Here is a 24067-nt window from a genome sequence, read left to right on the forward strand (position 1 = left end):
GAAAGCGATAATTGTCAATTCAAGCAATTAAAAAAAAACAATTTCATTTATTTTTAGTGGAATGTAAGCCAATATGTACAATAATATATAAATTATCATTGAATGAGCGACTTCTTCGATGGCGATAAAAAATATATCGAAATATGTGGTGATAAATTTGAATTTGAAATGAAATTTGCGCTGAAAGTTAAAGGATATGTTAAGCAGAGATTTGAAATCAGCACGCCATTAAGAGAACGCGGTCACACTCTCCCCGCTAATCAGTTACACGAGAACAAAGTGGGAAACGTGAGCGAAAAATGAGCTTAAGCTTGTTTCAACTTTGATGTTAAGGTACAGATGTAAGTTAATTAGTAATTAGAATTTTGAATAAAGAAAAAATATAAATAAAAGTAACAGCTACTCATCATCAGAGGAAAAATAGGAGGGAGTATTTTTCTTTACTGACTTAATCATCTGTCGAGCATTGTTTCGTGCGATGCGCTCCATCTCTTTCACCTTTCGACCAAACAGCTCTGGACTTTCATTTTTCATGTCATTGCTCACAGCAGATGTGTTAAGAGGTCGAAGACTTGAGCGACTTCGAAGATTATAAGAAGACTGAATGACTGGTGTGTTGCAACGGCTGCTTTGGCTAGAACGTGATGCAGACCGTTCGGGCTTGATCTCCTTTTTAATTTCATCAAAAGAAACGTGCAGGATGTCTGGACTGGGAACCACACTGGACGCCCGTGATTTGGCTGTAATGAATGCATCGTCATCCTCCGATGGAATGTAAGTACCATCGCTTGCCTCGGAATCGTAAGAGAATTCGCTATCAGAGCTGTCTTCAAAATCGAGCAATAATTTCTTCTTTTCGAAGTCTATCTCATCAGACGACATCGTTTTTGCATTCCCAACTCCACCTGCATCGATCATGTTTATTAGCTTCAGCAAAAAATTCCAATAATAGATGAAAAATGAAACACAGCTCACCGATGCTTTCAAAAAAACCTTTGAGCTCCATGTTTTGCCGCTGAATTTGCATTAACAGATTGTTGTTTATAAGGTTATAGTCCTGAAAGCTGTAAGCGAAGTAGGACAGCAATAGAACGCAAAATGTCATGGCAGCCTTGCGGACGAGCCATATTCTCCAATACATTTCTTTCTATAAAAGTAATGGGAATAAAAATAATAGCCAATATGATTTTTTTTTTGTCTTTTTTTTTTTCTCTTATGGACATCTAAGACTTACGGAGGCTTCATCGGCTGGCAAATATCCGTTTTCATCAGTAACGGTCCAATGGACAATACATCGTTCCAACGCCAAACTACAACCGAAAAGGACGAACAGCCAGAAGCGAGCCGCAGCAGTACGAGAAGTGGATGTCAGTAAATAAACCGTCAGTAAAGCCGTTGGATAGAATATTAGACTATAAAATCCTGACACCTCTCTAAAAATAGATATGTTTTAAAGACATTTTTTTACTACAAAGTTTTCTTTAAATAACACAGTACCCTAATACAAGATTCTGGAGTTTTGAAAGTCTGTCAAAGACTTCAAATATCATATTTCTCTGTTCACTAGTGGATGACCTGTTGATTGAAAATAAAAACATTATGATTTGGACCAATTGAAAAGGAAAAAAATGTGCATAAGCCAACCTGAATTCTTCAAGCATATCTTTAACATTATCTTTAGACATGTCAAGAGCAATGCCCAGTTGAGAGCTACTTTCTAGAAGACGTTCTTGTTGAGAAAGGGATTTTCGTTGAGCTTCCAAAATTGCATCTTGTAATTCATTAGTGTCCTCCAGTGTCTGAACAACTTTCATTGAATTGTCTGTCAACCTATAAAAGAAAGGATAATCATAGTAAATACAACTAAAATCAATTATAACCTTAAAAATTGTAAACCTACTTAGCAACTGTATTCTCTGTTTCTTCTTGCCATACTTGTGTCTGGAGAAAGTAACACATACTCTGGGTATGAGTGAAGAAGTTTGTAAATGCTGTGAAGCCATTATTATTCATCTGGCTTAGGCATACACTAATATCGTCATTGTTGTCACATGGGTATGTGGTTTGCCCAGCTTTTTCTAAAAAACAATTTGTAAACTGGAGAGCCAGCCACCTTTGCAAATCATCTGTCAGGTGTTTGCAACCCGTTTCTAGTTCTTTTAAGGCATTTTTCCAGCACGAACCATACCGGGGCATTTGTGAATCACGTACCACCAAATTGTAATTAAGCTGACCCTCTTGTAATTGTTTTTCATCTTTCAGTGCAGAATATCTAAAATTTTCTTTATGGTCTGACTGGTCTGACCTATATTCAGCATTTCTTTTGCCGTGCACTAAAGTCAAACAAAACAAATGAAAGGCCGACAAAATAAAAGCAAAGAAGTATATGAAACGCATTTCTCTTCTCGTTGTAGCTTTTACTTATTACTTATTTACTTATTACTTTTTAAAACTGCTTAATAAAGTAAAAACGGTTAACTTAAAACGGACGACTGATTTTTTTTTTTCAAAAATTCTAGTATAGCATGTTGCCAAACTGCGATGTACCCAAATCTTTTTTCTTTTTCTTTAATAAAGAAAATTTAGTTTAGATCAACTTTAAAATAAAAATATTTGTTTTAAAATATTTCTATTTAGTAACAAACATAAATTGTAAAAAGCATTACCATTTTACTTTTAACATTTATTATGAGTTAATATGGCAGCAATGTTACGCCACAGCCTCGAGGGAAGAACTCGACAAGCAAAGGCACAAGTCTTATATACGTATTCGACATTTTTCGAGTTGCTGTCATTTCAGTGTCGCAATTAACAAATAAAACTATACAATGTCAGGAAGAGAAGGTACGAATGTTTCTATTTAATACCTGGGCAACTTGGGAATTTGTTTTCATGTATGTAAATTAATATTTTTTTATTCATTTCTAGGAGGTAAAAAGAAACCCTTAAAGGCCCCCAAGAAGGACAACAAAGAGCTTGATGATGTAAAATGAAAATTAGTTTTATATTTTGCTTGTATTTTTTTTTATTTTTACTAACTTGAGCATTCATAATTTCTTCAGGATGATAAGGCTGTCCTGCAGAAACGGAGGGAAGAGGAGAAGGCATTGAAAGAATTGGCTGCTAAGGCCGCTAAGGGACCATTGGGTAAGCAGAAATTTCATTTCTTAACTGTACTTCTAGCTCTACCAGTTGCATCAAACTTCTGACAAGACATGTTTTTCTTACATTGCAGGAGGTGGAGGTATCAAGAAATCAGGAAAGAAGTAATGATACTGAACCTTTTTCTATTGATACAAAGATTTTTTGAATACAAGTGCATACAATCTGTTCTCTTAATATTATTACCTTCATTCATAATACTTTATTTTCTCATTTGAAAAGTTTGCAATGTGCATACACCACATAAATCCTATTTTGTTACAGACATACGAGTAAGCTGTTTGTTACTCCAATAACTGTTCTCAAAATTGCCAAAAAAGTAAAAATCACAGGAAGCAATTAATAGGTGTAATGTGAAGATCTAAGGCTGCTTTGATGGTATTAAATCAAAATTGTTAATTATTCTGAAGCGTAATAAGTCCTGAACCCGCTTCCTGAAACTCACCGAACTAAACGATTTTAGGAAGGCAAGTTTTTAAAATTCTTTGTTCTAACTCATATTACTACCTCTTTTCTTTTAAATATAACATTTGAACTTAGGTTAAGTTTATTATGTTAATAAAGTAAATACCATTTCACTTAACGTGCCGTTCTGACCCAATTTGGTCTTGGGAAAATTTCAAATCCAAGTGGGAAGTACAAGGCAGTTGATTTATCATGGTGATTGCACGACGAAATATTCAGTGAATGCCGGAGTAAGAAAATACACTAACAACCTTTCATCTTCTGAGAACTATTGTTGCAAAACTGCGGCGACAAACTGAGCGTTTACTAGCGAAGAGCCAGAAACCAACTTGATGTACGTAACACCGAACTTGGTATCTTAGTCATTCGCAGAAAAACACCAAAAAACTATTAGTACATTCACAGTTGGTACACGACACGAGCTAAAGAATATAATGGAATAAGTTTCGATATAATGGAAGCAGAAAAAAAAAACTTTGAAATACGTTGCCAATAAGTTTCATCTTATAGATATCGAAATGTTTCTACCGTGCGTGAAGATAAAAACGTGTCACATATGCGAGGCAACAGTAGCAAGAATCATTCAGAGTTTTCTACATTTTTATGGTAAAAGTTGCTGAGCCCCGGAGAAAGAAAATAAGAAAAACTTTCAATTATCAACTAAGGTATCGTAATGGAAAAGTTGGACAGCACCTGGCAGCAGCTGTAAAGTTTTCGAATGTTCTGAAAATTGGTTTAGGCAACACGGGGCTATGCAATCGGTAAGATTTATTGACAAATGAGCTTTGCATTGCAATTTGATAGCTAAACGTTTCCATCACCTTGCTCAGTCTCAAAATGCAAGCACTCTAGACAAGATTTCTTTTCACTTTAAACTTTGCTCTTTATAACTTTCGGATCATCTCGACGCAATTCAATAAGGGAAATTGTCAGTTAAGTTTAAAAATAGTTTGCATCTGTCACTGACACTGGTGACTGCTACCTCTACTAGCTGGCACTACTGTGTGCAATTATTACCTGGCCCAAAGAACGAACAACTGTCTGTGTAAATAATTACCCAAGCTGTAAATTGACACGAACATATGGTTATGGCACCTTCCTCTCGATTTCTCCAACAAAGCGGTTTCTTTATCGAACGAGGAATCAGATCCACGCAGGAGCAAACTGACCGTCTTGTTGAATGCCGTTTGGACCTGTCCGCCAAGGTTAATTACATTACCGTGACTTGTGAACGCTTTCGTTTCTCTTTCAAGAAGAGAAGCAGGAATCAAGTTTGAAGGTCCGTAAAGTCGGAAGCTTCATCAATTTCCGACCTTTGCTGCTATTCCCAGTCGTTTCCGGAATGGAGGAAACGGTTTGGCAGGAAGAACCTCTGAGAGGAAAATGAAATGACTTTGATATACCAGTCTCCGTGCTGTATAGACCGACTTGATCGAGTTAATGCTGCCGTTTCCGCTGACGTGGTTGAGTACGGCAAAGACAAGGGACGAGTTAGCTGCTGTACAGATATTCAGACGAACGATCACCAATTTTAGACTGCATTCTTGTTCATCGGAAAGCCTTAGCTGACTAAGTATATGAACTTTACTTTACATACTTGGCAAGGACCGCCGATGGATTTCTAATAATAAAATGTAATTACCCGCAGTGACAAAAGTGCTAGCGCAATCAAATGATCAATCGGTCATTCCCGCTTTCCATTTTCACTTTCAGTCTTTGCTGTGAGCTAATGAAACATATTTAATTCAATAACTTTGCGCCTTGTGTCATGATTCCGTCGGAGATGAGTCGGCTTTCCATCGTTTCGGTCGGTATTGACTCTGCTCATTACGGTGCAATGTGTTTCAGGTCGAGAAAAGGAAACCAGGGAACAGTACTCGAACTCGGAATAACTTGCTGGAAAGATTGCGACTTGCTCTTGTCTGGATCCTCCTGACCCTTTTCGGTTTGATTCATTCTGCGATCTTTTGTATAGCTCCAAATGAAAGCGATTGGAGACTCTGGTTGCGGGAGATATGACTGTTGCTGGGAGCCAGTTGCTAGAACGAATATTAACCAGAAGAAAAAAAATCGTTCGAATCATTCGGTGTACGACTATTGACATCAACAAACACAAGGACACATAAAATTGGAAATGCATTCAACCATGATAAGTTACCAAATCGCTGCTAGTTGGTCGGCTTCGTATATAATGCCTGTTATCCAGCAATGCTACTTGTGCAACCTGTGAATCTGACCGAATCCATGGCAACGATTAGAATTGCACCAACTCATCTTTTCAAACGTGTTGCTCATTATTCTTTTAATATCAAGAATAGTTTGAACGATACGATAGTTAGATTATCGACCCCGTGTCGGCAGATGCTCAGGGATCCACCAGCAGTTTGCCACCGAGTTACTTTTTCTTTCCTCCTTTTAAAAAAAAAGTATACTGTATGGAAAATAAACGAAACGGAGAAAAAGAAAAGTGCCTATAGGGTTCAGTCAGAATAGGCGACAAAGGAAAAAAGAAAATGAAAGCAAATCACAATGCGAGTAAATAGAAGCCAACACAGAAGGGAAAATCGACGACAAGATTTTGCTAGCGGATCGATACTTGATTCGATCAATCTGATATTTCTTGTCTCTCCCACTTCATTGTATGTACATATACAACCGTAGTTTTGACAGTTGGGGGAGGGGAAAAAAAGTAGGAAAATACAGGAGGAAAAAGCCGTCAGATTGGGTACACGTGCTACGCGCTCGCACACAAATAAAGGCGGTAAGGAAGAAGAGCCTCAAGAGCTTCTCCATGTTTAACCGAATAGTTGTGAGGATTCGCAAAGGCATGAAATATTTCACAGACATCCAGCAGAGTTGAGACGTCGGGTCCGTATGTTGACTTTGTTGTGGCGAACGCCACAACCTTGGGTTTCGTGTTGTTTGATGGGGCAGAGAAACTCGATCTTATTGAACGTTTCCATGTCAACTAGGAGCGCTTGCCTGAGTGAGAAACCCATCTTTTTTTCTCGACTTTTCTCAAAGGTAATTTCTCTTTTTTCCGAGCTACTTTTTCAAGGTTCCTTTCTGCGTCAAATTGGAACGATTCGCCAGACATTCAAAAACCACTTCCACGTTTCCTTCTTTCCCATATGGCAGATATAATTAGGAAGCGTGCTGCGGGATTTTCACGGCAGACTTGCCAGAAATTGCATATTGTGTTTCTTGTTAAAAAAACCTGCACACCCTTTACGTATTCTGGTGCAGAGAATAACAATGCAAGCAACAGGGAGGAAAAAAAAAACTTCAGAGATGTAACAAACAATCTACAGGAAGGAAAAGGAAGGTATTCAAATAAATAAAAGAAAATTACCTCAATTTTTGAGTCAAGAATGGAGGAAAGCGCCATGGTAACTCAAACGATGTTGCTACTCCAGAATTTCGTGTTTGTGAGCTGACTTGTGGTGGTGGATCAATCGAGTGAGAGCTATCGCAAGGCTCGGATTGAGAGCGGTGCGTAGATATTACCATTTGAGCTCCTTCAACCGAGGTTTCAATACTACTCTCAAAGCCACTGTGTAGGCTAGAGAGAGAGAGAAGCTGCTCCGTGATTGCGTCAGGACTTATCTACAGGCCGTGAATCTCCTTTTCTCTCGACAACAAAGATCATTTTCTACAAACAGTATACACATTAAGTAAGAAAAAGTGGGGGAGTATACAGTATATAGAGACACATTGACTTTGACAGCCAGAGCGCTAGTCGGAATTGAGAGGTGGAAGGATATATGCCAACCTGATCTATACATATAGCCCGGGATTACCTTCACTTTATTCTCTTGACGTCGCAGTTCGTCCGTGCCTAACCCAGCAGGAAATCGGCTCACCATCTATTTGCTCCTCCCAATCTTCCATCCATTCCTTCTTCTTATAGGGGGTGGAAAAACCTATTAAGTTAGCTCTCTCTCTCTTTCCAACAAAACATTTAGTTAAATCGCAGCTACAAAATCAAAGTAACTTCCGTTAAAAGAAATACTGTATACAATAGAAAAATGTTCATGTATTCGCCGCTCTCGACATTCTTCAAAAAGAAACCGATTGATGTTTTTTCTTCTTTTGCTGTTGTTGTGGTTTGAAAACTTTTCTTAGGATTGAGTGGAAAAAAAAACATAAAGAAAAAGCAAAAAAACACATTCAGTTATAGTATATACTCAACACAGTAAATACATGTGGTATGCATACATATATATATTAAGTATGTAAATACGAATGATGCACTGTTGCAAGGTATCGATTCGGTGGGAAGGGGGGGGGGATATTATATACTAAAGATTTTTTCGACTCGGATGAAAAAGAAAAAGTGCGGCCCGAATTGTTGTCAAACGTCATCAACCGATTGGGGAAATCGAACAAACTTGGGGAGTGAGAGAGAAAAACACATGAGCTGAGATTTTAATTGTACGATGTAGGCTAGTTTTACACGTCGTTATTTTTTTTTTAGGGTTTTTTGTTTGTTTTTTTGTTGTTGTTGTTGTACACGCACAAGAGGCACACACTCATTGTATACTCTCACATGCACGCACACGGTGAGAAATGTATGATAGCGTGAATTCCGTTTTCATTATTTGTTTTCGACCTGGAAAGAATTGCAAATATGTATAGAGTAATATAACAGGGGAATGACGACTCTTGGAGCTCGACCAGTGAGCACGTTCATTGGTTGCGACGAAGAGAAACGGAGCTGTAATTGGATGATGCCAGCGGATAAGTCACACAGACGACACAAAAGAAAAAAAAAGGGGGGGAGAAGGAAAGTTTAAATCACGCTGGGAATTGTTATCGTGGTAGTTCATCATTTTCTTCGTTTGACGATGAGTCAATATAGGAGGTGGAATTCGTTCATCAACCCAACAGCCCTTTCTTTCGACTAGATAATTCAATTTCAACTGGATGGCGATGGTCAATGCTGAATGATTCTTTTATGATGCTCATCATTTCTTCTTCTATTAGATGGTCCATTTTTGCCAAGTGCAGGTATTTTCTAATTTTATATAGTTTCATTGATGCAGACAGAAAAGCTGTTTTTCCTTTTATTTTCGCTTCTCCTTCTTTGCGGACGTCGCTCGTTAATTATCGAATTATCTGCCGACGTGAATTAGCGCCAGACAGAGATGTAATGCGGCCAATAGGTGAGCCAAAGTCAGTTGGCTGCCAGTTCCACATCCAGGGAGAAATATGTGTCCTTGGGCGCTGTTCTTCCGTGACATGGCAGCCGCTTGGTCACCTGTCAATTACACACAGACCGGAAAGTTCCTTACTGTAGTGCATTCTCTACAGCCATCTCGAAATTGCATTGATCAACGTTACTTATTAGTTTAACGTCACTGCAGCTGCCGCAGAGGCAGAGAGAGCGAAGAAACGTTATTAATGTCTGGTGGCCTACTAAAAACATTTTGATTTGAGTTTAGAAACAAACTTTCTTCTCCCGCCTTGCCCCTCGAGATATGAAGGGTAATAAAACCGGATTTCTATGTAGACCTATTTATGCCAGATAAAACTTGGGTGGGGAGAAGTATACCGCATGCGCTGGGCAACACACAGTGATCCCGAAAACTTGGAAATAATGGAAAGACGGGCTTCCCAGCACATCCCCCGTCTGGATTTCCGACTGGTACCTCAACCCTCTCCAGGGAAAGCAGCGGCTGGAATGGAATGACAGATGCATGTTCAATTTCAATTTTATCATTCAGCATTCTTCACATACTATACATCCGATTCTTTCTTCATATCCTGGACTCACTCTTGGGTTTCTTATCGATTCCGCGAAATCCAAACGAACAACGACTACAAAGGACTTAACATTTTTTTTTTTAATGTATAGTAATGGTTCTCTGATTTTACGTCTTCAATTCCCCCCCGCCGTCTAAAGTCCTATTATATTGCAGATGACAAGTAAAATTTAAGCTCTCGGAGAAACCTACGAAATGCCCTTGAATATAATCCCATTTTGAGGTCCCTGCCGCTGCGGCTAATTCACCTTCCTTCAATTTCCCTATACTGCTGCTTATTACTGCTTCTTGTATTCCGTTTGTTGCTCATTTGTGTAACGCTTCACTCGGTTGAATGGCCGCATAAAGAGCTTATACACATAGCTCTACATAGATAGCGCATAGCATTATTCGGCAGATAGAATTACCAGAATTACCGTCTATAGAGTCTTAGTAGCCTAATAAAAAAGAAATGAACTTTTAGTTGGTACAATACCGGCCAAAACTTGGACGTAGATGGAGTAGGGCTTGCCGCTGGACGTGCTACAGGTGTAGTTGCCCGTATCCGACTCGTTGGCGTCCTTGATCTCCAGCTTACTGTGCGTCCGGCTCCCCTTGTCCGTTTCGACTTTGACTCCGGCACGTTTCGGTTGGTAGTTCAACAGCATGTCGTTATGGAACCAAAAGACGTAATCCGGCGGAATCGGACTCTGTGCAAGTCAAGGAGTATAATTACATAATGGACCATCTCGGACTCTGCTGTGTATAGCAGCAAACAAATACGATTTTGGCCAGCAGTGTTTGCGTGCGTGAATATCGGACAAATATAGAAAAAAAAAAGGGGGGAGGGGGAAAGTCGACGACAATCAGATTTGTCCACCCAACTTGGCGAATGCGTCAAAATGCCCCATTCTCCCTTCCGAGAAGCCAAACTAAACACACACAACTGGGCAGTCGGAAAAAGAAATAGCTAAGAAAAGTTGCCATCTGTCAAGTTTTTTCTCACTTTTCTTCTATTTGACCTTTTCTTATTCAATGGACGTCACGTTGGCGGTGGTGGGATAAGAAGCTGACGTGACGTCCAACTTGAAAACGCTGGCGTCAAAGCCGCAAATAAAGGAGCTGAGAATTATAACAAGTCACGGAGAAGACGACGGTTGGTTTTCTACCCCGTGCTTATTCAAGGTTTCCTTTCCGGGAAACACGACTTATTCATCGCAAATTATGAGACAGCCATGCAAGTGATATGTCGGTAATGACTTCTAATATCCACTCGAGATTAAGAGAGAGAAAAAACACGAGTTTCTCTGCACATCAGCAGTCGCATCATGACCCAAGTGGATGTGCCATTGAGTGGTCCTGAAAACCTGATGTCAAATCCAAACCTAATCTATAATACGACGAATGGCACACACACGCCCACGTCGTTTAACGAGAGAGAGAGAGAGAGAAAAGTGCTGGGCAAAGAGAGAGAGAAGTCCGTTCACAGAGTGGCAAGTTTTCGTCTAAAAAGTAATAACCGGCACCGAGGAATATAAGGTGTTACCAGCTGTGGGCTATGGACAGAGAGAATCCAAGTTGAATAGAGTAGCTAGCGAGTGCGAATGAAAATAGTCATTAAAGGCAGAACTGCACCGAGCTGGCACCCACTATGTAATGTCCTCAATATTATACGATCATTTTCATCATCCAACATTTTCTTATCTCCCCGTTGGCCAAAAAAAAAGGAAGAAAGAAAAATGGAGTAGGCAGAGGCGCTCTGCACTTTCATCGATTTGCGCAAACAAGAGAGAGGGGGAGAAGAGTAAGGCCATATAGATTTGCGTTAATATATAACAAGGGGGATGAGTCAGGCAGGCATCCTTCAAAAGAGGCTGCAGATATATATGAGCAGAGCCTCGAGGATGAAACGAACTGAGGTTCTATCAGGAGAGACGACCATCATAGACAAGTGATGTCTCATTAAGGCGGATATATGCGGCCGCCTCCTCCTCCGCCGCCGCTCTCTCCTTGTTCAATCACTAACAGAATTGGGAGCCTACGAACTCGGCTCTCCAGACGTCTAGTTATTATCTTTTGAGCCCGTTCTTTTTTCATTTTCTTTAAAAATTACAACGTCAAAAAAAAAAAAGAAAAATGAAAAATAATGTTCTTACATTTTCGACGATGCAGACAAGACTGAGGGTCGTTCCGCGGTCGACGATGAGATCTTTTGGCCCCAGGATGAACACGTCCGGAACGAGCACTTCCAGTTGGACTTGATGTGATACCAGACCCAAGTCTGTCGGCACCTGCAAAAATCAGACACACACACAAAAAAAGACAAAGTTGTTACTTGTCGTTCTAGCAACATCAGCTGCTAGAAATATCCAAAAATAATATCAAAAGAAGATAGTAGCAACAATAAGGTGGGTGGTGCGCCTGTACATCTAGAAAATATCGAGAATCTTAAGTCTTGAGGGGTTTCTGGAGTCACATAGTGCGTCAGAATCGTGACCAATCAGTTTCATCTCGATTGATATTCATTCAAACGATGACCAGTGATCTCTTTGGTCCATCATCGGCAAAATGTCGGACGAAGAACCCTGAAGGGATCAGAGACACGGATGAATCACGTCATATCGGGAGTAGGCTGACAAGATCAACGGCCCGTGTGTAGTGCCGTTCAGAATTTCTTTTCATGTTCATCAGAAGTACAAGAAGTTTAAGCGTAATATGCGGAATGGGCAAAAGCCTGGAAGAAAAAAAGAAAGCAGAAAGAAACAAGCTAAAATAAATGATTGAAAAGACCCTGGTTTGGCCGGCGGCCGGAAGGAGGATTTGTCTCTCGTGTCACAATCTTGATGCTCTTTGCTAGAAAAGACTCTGCGACATATCTTTTCTTGTTGCCGAGGTTTTTTCTTGTTGTAACCGTCTACTACGCCACCACCAGACACACACGAGTCAAGTCGTATCGTTCTCTGCACGTCTTTGGGCTCCTTAACCTTTCAACGCTCGTCGCATGCCAAGATGCACTTCAGACCCAACGTATTGACTGATTTATTGACTTTTGCTGCGGCTGCTACGACAGACCCTGAGCAGGACGGGCGGCTTTTTCGGGCTGCTATATAGGAAAACTCAAAGCTCAATATTAAGGTCATCAAACTGTTGGCAAATACACAATATATTTTGTAGGGTTCTTCTGTTGTATATAGCATCTGGTGGTTCCGTTCGTCTCCTATTGTCTTCGTCTTCACTCGACCGTGCATCGTCTATCTGGTTTGATCAATACTTGCTATCTATCCGCAATATAAATATAGAGAGAGAGACTATATTCTATTGATGGGAGCACAGCGAAACAGAAATGAAATTTTCTCTCCTTTTTAAAAAATATGATGTTTCGGGGGGTGATTCTTTTGAGACACATCTTTAGGCCTCGCTAGTGGTGGTGGTAGGCCGATAGGCGAGGCTATTTCGATGGCTATCCTTGACCGTCCTTGCCCTCCAGCTCCTTTTTGTGCGACTGGACGGATGATTTGTACGTTTGTCCATATCTAGACTCCAACGTCTTTCTTTTTTGGGGCTGGCCGGCAGCCTTATCCCGGCCGTATACGAACATCGGCAGTGACGATGGACAGTAGGATAGAAAAGAAAAACGAGAAGATGGAAAGACGATGGATCCAAAAGGAGAAGAAGAAGAAAAAATATAAAGAGATGGTCGGACCCTTCAGGATAGAGCACAGTTCTCCTATACTTCTCTACTGTTAGGAGATTCACTGAATTTATACATCACAATTTTGTTCCTTCGAGGATCTAGACGAGTTCTGGGCGGCGGGAAATGAAACGGAAACAGCGACGGAAGAGAGGAAAGAGAGAAGAGTCTCTCCAGCCGTTATAAATTCGATGTGAAAATCTTATTTGCAATAAGATATAGACTGGGAAAGCGAGGGGGGGGGGCCCAAAGTTATGTCCTCTTCTCTTTTCTTTTTCTTTCTTTCTTTTTCCAGTTTTTCACTCCCGTCCCGTTTTAACCATGGCAGCATTGTCTCTTATTCATACGACATTGTAGTAAAGAGTGAAAATGGTTTCGAGGGCGGGACGTTTCGATCGTAAAGAAAACGGGGCCCACCAAAAACAAAATAAAATAACCTTCGTACTCGACAATACATAATGGCGGAGCCAAAGGGAGGCAAGTGAACCAAAAACGCAAAATCCACTGAGCGATCCATTCCGACAAGCGTCCCCCCTCCACTATACTATACTAACCCCACGGTACGGCTCCTCTTCTCTCTTCTTAGAAACCATATAACCCGCTCGTGAAAAAAGGAGCAAAAAAAACAAAAAAACAAAAACAAAAAAATTCCCGGGCTAGTGGCTCAACTTATTCTCATTTCACGTTGGTTCACCAAGGTTTCCGTTTGTTTTCCCTCTCATCTGACTGAAAGGAAGGAGGGAATAAGAGATGAAGGAAAACAAAACAACACCACCAACCAAAAACAGGATTGATATATCTCTATCTATACGCTGGCTCTGAAATAAGAAAAGCAGATGGAGCGTATATATATATGTGTGTACGGTATAGAGACTATAGTTTGGCCAAAAGAGCAAAGGAACTTTAGAAAGAGAGAAAAAAAAGGGCAAACTGCAATGCAGTGCAAAGGGGGGAATGCTTTTGGGTTTAATTGCAAATAGCAGTCTCCTCTTTGGAGAGCCAGAGAGCTAGACGAAGAAGAGAAAAAGAGGAAAGCAAGAAATACTTGGCAAATGTAGAAGCCGCCGTCTCGTTGCTGGACGAATTGAATCTGCAGAATCCACTCGGTTAGATTGGGCTGGTGCAGAGTCGGACGCAGCGATTGTTCGTGATCTTCGACCGGCTTCAGAATCTGAAAGCGCTCGTCTGCCGTGAACACATGCCGACCTGAGAGAGAGCACAAAAGGACAAACGAAAACCCAGCCAACAATCGCCACCCGTCATTTTACTTGGATTATTTCTTCTTTTTTTTTAGGTGAATTAAATCAGAAAATTTAAAGGAAAATAAAAACCAACGGGAGAGAGATCCTACCCGAAGTTAGAATGTGCCAATCTCGTCTTCTAGCCCAGGAAACCTGCCGAATTAATCAAAAACATACGTCACATGTTCAGCTGAAATTGAACGACAGCTTAAGTTCAGGTCTGTTTATAGTTCAATTGGTTGTAAATAGGGAATGGGGGATTATTCGACTCACCAGCTGATCGCCCTGATTGCTGACGGCGCATTTCAAGTAAGCCGGATGTCCAACTTGGGCCGTCACATGGCTGTCGCTATGCTTGAGGTCGATCTGCGTGAGTCGCTGGGCTTCGGGCAAGGACAGCGATGCCAACCGCTTGTGATAGGCGGCCATCTCTTGGGCCTGGATCCGTTGCTGTTCGGCTGCTGCCGCCGAAGACGAATCGTCTCCGTACTCCTCGTCATGCTGCTGCTGTTCCTTCTCGCGGCCATGATCCCGCAGCTGTCGTTGCTTATCATCTCGCCAGCTGCTATCTGTATCGTGAAAAAAAAAAGATCGCCGATACAAAAAAAAAGAAAAAAAAAAAGAAACGAGATTTTTATTTTTTGTTTTATACAATAGACGCAATAATAGAAACAATTCTGGCCCTTTCACTCTGTGCATATTAGGATCAAGGAATTGTTGCGAGCCAAGCATTCAATTTCGACCCGGGTTCGGATTCACACAGAGAAATAGATTCAAGCAAACTGCTGGTGCAAATAATACAAAGTCATATCTCTTCATCTCCCGCACATCTTTTTATTTCTTCACCGGCAGTCGGAGAAATAGTGATTTTCACTGGGTGTACTGCTTTCTAGATGCCATACGTATATCCATGGATTTTGAGTGTGTCTAGCCGTCCATACGCTGCTGTCTACACTTTCATCTCGTTCGGTTGCCGGAGCGAATCACCGTGGGCAAACAAATCGAGGCAACCCTTTTGAGAACCTCCTCCGAGCAAAGATCAAAGAATGCGGATTCTGCGAATCCCAGTGAAATGCGGTTGGCGCTGTTTCACTTTTTATTTTTCCCCTTCCCCCCTCCTAGCAGAGAAATAGACCGCCCTTGTTATTATGTTGACTCGTCGCAAATAGAAATGCCACCAGGTTACAAGCAACGCAGCAGTGTAAATAATAATAATAATAATAATAATAATAATAGCGAAAACGGCGGAATAAACAAAGTAATCAAGACTCTGCAGAGAAGCTCTTCCTACAAAAGAGTCAGTCAAACAAACAACTTGTGTGTGTCTCAGCGCATCCGTCCGACGTGCCATCTGTCGCTGGCGCGCTGTCTCGGGACAGATAGGACAGCAGCACTTTCTCCCCCTCCACGTTATTTGGCCTCTTGTATAGATTCGACCAGCTCTTCTCTGATATCGTCGACGAATTAACGAATTAGTGCCGCCGAGAGAGAAAAAGGAAAGCCGGGCATCGGCTCGCTGTCATTACTACATCGCCAATAGGATTATTGGATGATATTTCGCCAGTGTCCAGACCGTCCGTCTATCTTTTTTTGGGCCGCTATTAACCAAGTCGGCGCAACGACGTCACTATCCTTTTTGGGGTTTGTTTCATTATGGCGTCCTCTTTTATTTTACGATCTCTATTAATTTTTTTCTGCTGGTTTCTACACACAGTATAGAAACGCCAAACCTTGCTATCCATACATAGACACTATTTGGCTTCGCTCGTTTTCCTTCCTTCCGACGATCCAGCCTATCTAGAAAGGAGAGAGTCTGCTGTCAAGTGTTTCTCCACTTCATCCGCCCTGAACACATATCCTGGACGAAGAAAACACAAAGTGTGTGGCACGTCGTGTCAAGGCAGACAGAGACGAGCTCGAGACTGCGCAAATATTTCAGTAGGCATCAAAAGACGGCGGTGCATCATGATCTCATTTTTGTTTTCCAACAGGAATTCCGTCACATTCTTCCTTTCATTCCATTCATCCTTTTTCTTTTCTGCGCAGATTGTGCTGCCGCCCGCTACAACCGTCAGATCAAAAGGCTACATTCCAACTCGGAGAGAAAATTCCAAGGAAAATTCGATTAAGAGTTCTTCGGCCATATATACTTAGATATATAACAGTTGCTCAAGTTTGAATCACCGATGCGTGACACTAAATAATTGAGAATTGGGATCGAGTCACGAAGGGTTAAGGACCTTTAACCACATTGCTGCGTAATGTAGGTCTATACGTACAAAGTAGATCTCATTTGGCTGGACACTGTACCGGCGAAATAACAAACAGACAGTGTTTTGCGGTTTGTATAGATCAACAAAAGGGAGTGGGGCGTATGTGTACAATCCACAAAATAAAATCTGAAGTAGATCAATATCGTTCGCCCGGGAAGAGAGAGGAGGAGGAGGTACAGTGGTGGGGGGGTTTATAAAGGTCTGGCTGTTTTTAGAAACAAAACTTGGTCAATCCGATGCTGTTGCAAGAGGCTTTACTTGCGTGCACTGCTGCCAACAGTCGGTTCTTAGTCGGCGAACAAGGAAATCAACAGAAGGCCCCTCTCTGTCTGAGAGATCAAAAGATTTGAAGAAAAAGAATGGTTGGGGAGGTCCTCCTATATTGCATTCTCCCTTTTTGTTTCCTGGGCAAAGCCTACATAGATCCCAGTTATGGACGGCCGAAAGAGAGAGAGCCGACGTCATCTTGCGCTTCATTTCACCTTGATTTTTGTCGTCGCAAGCCGCTTCTCCTCCCCCCCCCCCCCCCACCAATCTCTTTCTATTCTCATCGCGAGCGTCGAATTCCCAATCAAAGAGGAGAACAAAGGAAGAGAGGAGATATGAAAGTGAGAGACTCTAGTACACATATCCAGGAATTAATGAAACGCGCGCCCCCGATTGAGATTGCTGCTGTAACATATCAAACGAACGGAAAGAGATGTGTTACAACACTGGCGAGTAGCTGATTGGAAAACGATAGACCCGGAAATAAAAGATGCACAGGTCAACCAGTTTCCGTGACTGCATAGTAGCCACTGCGGGTTTGAATTTGGTATTCAGAGCTAGTCACGAGCATAACCATTTCCAGCGTGGAGCCTAAACGACACCCAACCCCAGAGGCCGGAAGAGAGGCGGAAGTTCATAGGACATACTCTCTATTCGGTAGACGGTACTAGATAACATAAAGCAATCTAGCCGGAGAAAAATAGCATAGATGATACTCTATATAGTGAGAGAGAGATTTGATTGAAGGGAAAACCTTTGGCACAGATAAAGAGATATAGGCTACTGTTGCTGAGCTTTTTACGACTAGTGTAAGGGAATATACTTTTGGAAAAGGAAGGGTGTCGACCGCGCATTTCAATAACACGAAAAAAATGATCCAGTCAGCGCTGACTTGGCTCCAGACGTCCTGAATTATTCAGTCCACCCCGCTGATAGTAATAATACCCCGGCACCGAAATGATCGCTGCCACACACTTTCTCGCTCTATTTTTGCTTTTTCTCTCCTTCTGTTGGCTTTTCCTATAGATGAAAAATAAAAGAAAAGGAGACGGCCTTCTTTTCTCTTTTACTGCGCTGCCCGTCTTTTGGCAATTTCGTATTCATATCTTCTTTCTCCCAGACTTTTGTTATTGTTTCTCTCTCTCTCTCTCTCTCTCTCTCACGCCGAGCATTCGCTAAAACGCTGGCGGTGTCAATTCCATACGCAGCCAGAAATTTCATTCTGAAACACGCGTCCTCAGCCATAATACAACAACAGAGCTATAGGCAAAAGACAAAAGACGGCTAGACTCATGAAATGTTTCATGCCGTCAAAAGTGGTTCTGTGCACATTTCAGCGATTGCAAATGCTCAGTACCAAACGAGATCTTGTTTTGGCCCATTCAGGTCGTATTTTTTAAGGCCAAACATATATCAATCGGTGCATTATGTAATAGAGAAAACAAAAAATGGGGGGAGCTAAAGTGGATAGGAGAGGCAATACTATATACAAAAAGGGCGGCAGAAAAGAACCACTCAAATACATGCCGGCCTAAAGTGACGAATGGCTTTTCCCCATGAATATATTCTCCAACCAATTTTTGCTTTTTTTAAAAAAAACTACGTTTCCCTGTTCGCGGAATTTTCACCGTCCACAGAAATATAAATCGGTTACTATGTGGGATGGGATACGTACACTTGTGTCCCTTGCTGGTTATGTTTCGAAAAAAAAGAACATGCGTTCAAATAATATATAATGGACCGAGTGACTTGTGAGCGGGACTAGTAACAAGTAAGCCCTCCAAAATAGTTGGCACGTAGCTGCTTGCAGTGTATATCAAAGACGGAAGACGCGCATCAGCATTTGGGTTCAAAAGAAGAAGGAAAACCCTGGGGAGGGGAGACTTCGGCGAATCAAATAACACACACTGCTGTTCCTAATTCCAAACGCATAGATATCTATGGGATACTATATACACATATCTCGGTTTCACTAGGAGATCTTTCGACCTTGTTGGCCTTCGTTGGCAGTTGCCCCACTTTTTCTCTTCGATTAACACCACAGCGTCATAATACTGGCGATTATGTGGGTTTCTAGGTCTCATTTTCTGCAAAAAAGTCGCACTTGATTACGACGGTCGTATTTCCCGTGTGGGCTGTTATTCGTTTCCATTTTGCCAAGGCGCAGCCCGAAATCAGAAACAAAGTTGGATCCTCTATACTCAAGCTCTCGCTAGCCACTAACATCCCACTTTTCCAGACAAACAAGCTCGTGAAAGTCTCAACTTTGTGTGCGGGCAGAAAGTTATCGTCTCGTGATATTCTGATCGACCTCGATCGAATGGGAGAATCGATTCGCCCATCGCTTTCTTCGAGGGCCTTGTTTATTACACGGATGGTTAAACATCCCAGAGGCTAACCCTTCGTCATTTCTCCCTCCCTCCCCTCTTGTCTAACCGCTCAAATTCGGCCCTCAATCGCTTCTGTTCCATTGCACCAGAGTCCTGCTGTGATAGTGATTCAAAGCCAGGGCTTTTCTCTTTTATATTGGGCACTTTTAAGTCCATTTGTGATGCGGCTAATACATTACCATGTCCTAATATTATACCACCCCCAGACTGACTCTGACTGCTGCATCCATTGAGAGTTATCTGGCATCTCTTATATACTATATCGATTGGCCTGAATTAGATAAATTTGGTCGTCTTGTTGGTCGTCGTCATTTTCCTCTCGCTCTATTTGCCTCCCTTTGCGTCCTTTTTTGACGAGCGTGTTTCGTGAGTATAATCGCGGGAGAGAATCACGACAGCCGTCATCATCACCCAAACCGTTCCATCATCGTGCAGCCTCTCTCTCTCTTGGGGTATAACGTGGGCTGGATGATTAGATGATTGCATGGATGGACTGAAAGAGGGGATATCTGTCGCTTCCCTTTCACGATGCATTCGACGAATTTATATATATATCTGCCTTCGATATCTGTGGCCTGGCGCCACCCTGGAGAACTCAGCCATGTCGACAGAAAGAAGAAAAAAAGAGTCTAAAGCTCGAGAAGTTTGACATTTCCTTTGATTTTTCTTTTTACAAATTATTTTTTTAATTCGGCTGAAAAATTGGCGATAGAGAGAGAGACACACACAATGTGTGTGTGTGTTTTTCTCGTCTCAAGATAGCTCCTCCTTGACGCACGTGGGGAGAGCCAATCTTGTTTTTTCTTGAAAAGAAATCGATGAAATCGTGTCCAAGAAAATAAAAAAAGAGTAAAAACTACGGGAAAAGTGTTGGTCGCGTGCCTCAGGTCACTCCAACACTTTCACGAGAATGGATGGCGCCGGTGCTCCAGCTGATGAGCCCGGGCCATTTTCTTTCTTTTCTTTCTTTCTTTTTTTTTTTTCGACGAGTGAAAACCTGATTGCGCCTTTCCACGACCATCAACTTGATTTGGTACCGTGATTACAGCATCCAGGCAACAAAAAGTAGGAGAGGGGAGAGAAAGGAAGTCCTGCATAGAAGAGAGAGAGAGAGTGCCGGATGGGACGTCATTTAAAAGCCGCACGGCTTTGTCCAATAATCTTCTTTCTGTTTTCCTTGCCTCTCTCTCACTCTCTCTCTCCCGAGAATTCTTAAATAACAGAGAGCGGGAGAAAGAGAGTCCACCGTCATCAGAGGAGGGCGTCAAATGGGGAGAGCAGCAGCAGCAGCTCGACCTTATTATTCGTCCAACGACTCACGCAACATCAATCGTCTCTCCAAAGTCTACACAACAGGCTCTTCTAAAGGCCCCCCCCCCCTAAGATGATGAACGACGCGTCACGGTACATATATAGTCTAACCCCCCCCCCCCCCCCCCCTTTCAACCCACCCACTCAACGGGGGACTTTTTTATTTCTTCTCCTCTCATCGTCTTCACATAATACCATTATTATGATTATCTGTTCTTTTCGCCGTTGCTTTGTTTTTTTGGGGGGGAAGAACGATATATAACCCCCCGTTTTTTTTAATTTTTATTTTTCGCTGTCGTTTGCTCGGCATCTAAGCAAATTACCAGGAGCCATCGTGTATATCTACACATTTATTAGTCGTGCATATTCATCAAATCTATTCACGAGGACCATTGGATTTTTGCAGCCCGCCAGTCAAAATTAAGTTCCAACGCAGATCAAACGTCCCGCCGTGGGATAATCAAAGACATTGACAAAATGTTAAAAGTTAATTGAATGACAAAATTTCGACGGAAAAAAAAAAAAAAAAAAAAAAAAAAAAAAAAAAAACAACTTTTTTCCTGGGCGTAATAAGAGGCGATTCGGACCAACCAGCGATCGAAAGGGGGGCAATTTATTCGAGGATTATTGTTCTCTACAGAACAACGTCTCCGCCAACTGTGTTCAATTTGGCGAGATTTCCCCTCGAGAGAAAACTCAAAAGTTCAAGTTAATGAAGCGTATTACCTTCTTTGCTCTACAGATTTCACTGAGGCAGAGACCAAAATAAAAAAGGGGAGCCAACGGTATATACCAGCAGAGAGATCGTCCTATAGCACGTATTCTGTATTCCTCGTAGTGGTGATATCATTACGCACAAGCAACGCAACGAAGCTCAGAAAAAAGGGAGGAAGAAACAAATAGATGCGCATCCGCCTGGTTGCACACTTCCGCCGTAAATTTCAGCGGGCGAGACTAGACTCCTCTGCGTATATATACTAGATATACTAGACTGCATATACTATTCATTATCAGGAGAGAGAGAGAGAGAGTAAGAGCTGGGGCGACGTGACCGGGTCGACCGTCACGAGGCGGAGACTGTGGGGACGTTTAGACAGCCCGCACGAATAAGAATCGAAATGAGAGAGAAAGGCGAGCCAGGACATTACAAATGAAGAGCTAGCGGACAGCGTTTCGCAAGTCAACAGCATTCAACGACGACAACAACAACAACAACAAAAAGAGCTGTACAAGAAAGTGGTGCTGAGTAGGAGGATTACGGTATTAGGAAACGCATCCTCTATGCACTCCGGTAGATCAAGATTCGTCGGAATAAGAACCACAAAACGGCGGCGAGTGCGCAGCCAGAGTAACGTCTCATCACCGTCAGCAGTTGTACCAAGAGTATATCTAACCAAAGTAACGTCAATCTTAATCCAGTTAGCCTATAAATTGTTAACAGCACATCCTGCAATGTTCGGCAGCCAACATCCCAAACTGCCGTAGAAATAAAACAATAAAACCATTGAGGGACATTCGCGAAATTTTAGCGTAATTTGATGATAGGCGCATATCAGATCCAAGGCCAACCCGTCCATGAATAAATCAAACAAATAAAAATGAGAAACCAGACGCTGAGAAAAAAAAAAAAAAAAAAACAAGAAATAGAAAATTAATTTTGATAATGTCCGCAAGCGACACGCAAGGATTATTTATTGACACGGACTTGTTTGTTTTTTTCTTTTGTTCTGATCCTCAAACATAGTTATCTGTCTGTCGAGAAGAAAAAAAAGGCCAAGGTTTAGTGTGGCCCTGTGTGTGTGGTTGGTGGAAAACACCCGCGACTGTGGCGCGATGCTCCCGCCCTCTTCAATCAATTGATAGGGCGTGGGGAGGGGGTTCCGTTGCGGTCGCCGACGCAATAAATATATTTATACTGTATAAAGCTACATACTTGATGCAGTATATATACCTTGACGCAGTCCTAATCGCAGGGTAGTGGCGCTATATAGCTGTGGGGGCATTCGGAATTTTCTGTGCCACATTTACTGTATGTGTACACTACACTACACCTCATAGTATAAATAGCACTCGGGGGGTCAGGGCGTGGAGAGTGTGTGGAACTCAACCGCCCACATATTCACCCCTCAAGATCCATTTATTTTTATTCGATCCGCTTGATTATTCGTGCCCGTGGATGTACGCCAAACATCCAATATACTTCTACCTAGTCCCCCCTCCTGGCTTGTTACCATCTGATGTCATGCAACACGCTAGCCGGTCGTTGAGGGGATACTGCCCCCATGTAAACCCAGGGAGAAAAAAGGGAGGAAGAGAAAAAGAAAAAGAAAAAACCCGGGAATATTTGAATGTGAGCGCGCTGCTAGGAATTACAGTCACCGGAATAGATCCCCCTCCTTTTTTTTTGTTTTTAGATTGGTGCCGGACAGGAGCCAGCCAGTCCACCCACTCACAAACAAGGGATAGCGTGTCAAGCTGGTCGTCGAAATTACAATATACCTCAGACTGGATGTGGATCGTTGTAAAATGTACGTAACATGTCACATTAGTGGACAGCGCATAAGGGCCGTAATGCGTAGGGAAAAGCTGCTTAGAAATACGCTTCCCAGTCAAAACACAGAGGCTCTCTAAACCCCCCCCCCCCCTCTCCCAAACCATCTAAGGGTATTATTAGCAAACATAGTCGAGGTAATACCCGTCACTCAGAGACACAAAACAGATTAGAAACAAAATCGAAATTCCCCTGGATTTTACAAGACCCTGATTGAAGCTATTGGCCTGCAGTGCGGGGTGTATAATGGGCGCAGCAGTCAATCCATTTATTCGCCGACTAGACTCACGTCGAGACAAGCGGACCATATAAGAAAATAAATGACTTAAAGTCCAACGGTCGTCCAACGGTCGGGTGGATTCTCGTCGCGACTTGATTCACAGTCAAAGTTGCATAAGAAAAAAGCAATGCAGAGGAATGTTGTGTGCGACCGGTTATACGACGAGGCTCTTTTTATTGCTGCGAAATTGGGCAACGGGCGAGGCCAGCTGGTGCTGCGTTCATCGACTATACCAAACCAACGGGGCGTGGGCTCTATAAATATCTTAAGGTCCCCCTGGCCATACATCTAGCTCAGTTCCGACACCTTGACATTTGATAAAAGTGTTATCTAAAGTTATTCACCGGTGCACGGGTGGTGGTGGTGGTGGTGGTAACTATACAACATGGCAACCCGAATCGACTAGGAGGGCAGCATCGATATGGAGTATACACAAACCTCACTCAATTCTTACACGGTACAACATCATCTGTATTCCATTTGCTTCTTCCGCTCCCAAGGCCAGACATTGTCTGGTTCACTAATAACTCGCCTTGGTTCATTCTCTATGCGTCAACCGGTCCGTCTATTCTTTCCTAGAGTCCTTCTTTTATTTCGTATTCTCTTTTCCGAAGAATGCTGATGACGGACACGGCAGTCATAACCGGGCCGGCGGCCGTAAAAGGGCACGACAGAAATATAAATCAGACGCT

General features: G+C 42.2%; 2 protein-coding genes and 1 long non-coding RNA gene across 6 annotated transcripts in view; 1 reads left to right on the forward strand and 2 right to left on the reverse strand.

The window, feature by feature from the left end:
* Positions 1-27: 27 nt before the first annotated feature.
* Positions 28-2497, reverse strand: LOC124343218. Its single transcript, XM_046796465.1, has 6 exons — positions 1901-2497; positions 1645-1830; positions 1498-1575; positions 1235-1433; positions 976-1147; positions 28-905 (listed from the first exon to the last, which is right to left on the reverse strand). The coding sequence occupies exons 1-6, from the start codon at positions 2395-2397 to the stop codon at positions 400-402; spliced, it is 1638 nt and encodes a 545-aa protein (XP_046652421.1). The 5' UTR covers positions 2398-2497; the 3' UTR covers positions 28-399.
* A 194-nt stretch (positions 2498-2691) lies between these two features.
* LOC124343378 lies at positions 2692-3331 on the forward strand. The gene is made up of 4 exons (XR_006919179.1): positions 2692-2844; positions 2929-2984; positions 3063-3147; positions 3236-3331. It is a non-coding gene; the product is annotated as an uncharacterized LOC124343378 (long non-coding RNA).
* Positions 3332-7643: 4312 nt separating this feature from the next.
* The window catches only part of LOC124343286 (zwei Ig domain protein zig-8-like), a 47716-nt gene continuing 31292 nt past the window's right edge, over positions 7644-24067 (reverse strand). For all 4 annotated transcript variants that reach the window (XM_046796567.1, XM_046796568.1, XM_046796569.1 and 1 more), the window contains 6 exons: positions 14577-14872; positions 14414-14456; positions 14108-14268; positions 11528-11662; positions 9868-10081; positions 7644-8887 (listed from right to left, as the gene is read on the reverse strand). In XM_046796567.1, the coding sequence (XP_046652523.1) occupies positions 8742-8887; positions 9868-10081; positions 11528-11662; positions 14108-14268; positions 14414-14456; positions 14577-14872 (995 nt within the window). In that variant the 3' untranslated portion in view covers positions 7644-8741. The remainder of the gene's footprint in view (positions 8888-9867; positions 10082-11527; positions 11663-14107; positions 14269-14413; positions 14457-14576; positions 14873-24067) is intronic.

This window comes from Daphnia pulicaria, chromosome 6, assembly GCF_021234035.1.
Source record: "Daphnia pulicaria isolate SC F1-1A chromosome 6, SC_F0-13Bv2, whole genome shotgun sequence".
NCBI lineage: Eukaryota > Metazoa > Arthropoda > Branchiopoda > Diplostraca > Daphniidae > Daphnia > Daphnia pulicaria.

Bases quoted from the DNA above. Each gene is read 5' to 3' on its own strand.
- LOC124343218 (XM_046796465.1), bottom strand. From the start codon at position 2,397: ATGCGTTTCATATACTTCTTTGCTTTTATTTTGTCGGCCTTTCATTTG. The intron at 1,148-1,234 runs GTAAGTCTTAGA...TTACTTTTATAG, and splicing joins TGCCAGCCGATGAAGCCTCC to AAAGAAATGTATTGGAGAAT. The intron at 906-975 runs GTGAGCTGTGTT...TGATCGATGCAG, and splicing joins AGGTTTTTTTGAAAGCATCG to GTGGAGTTGGGAATGCAAAA.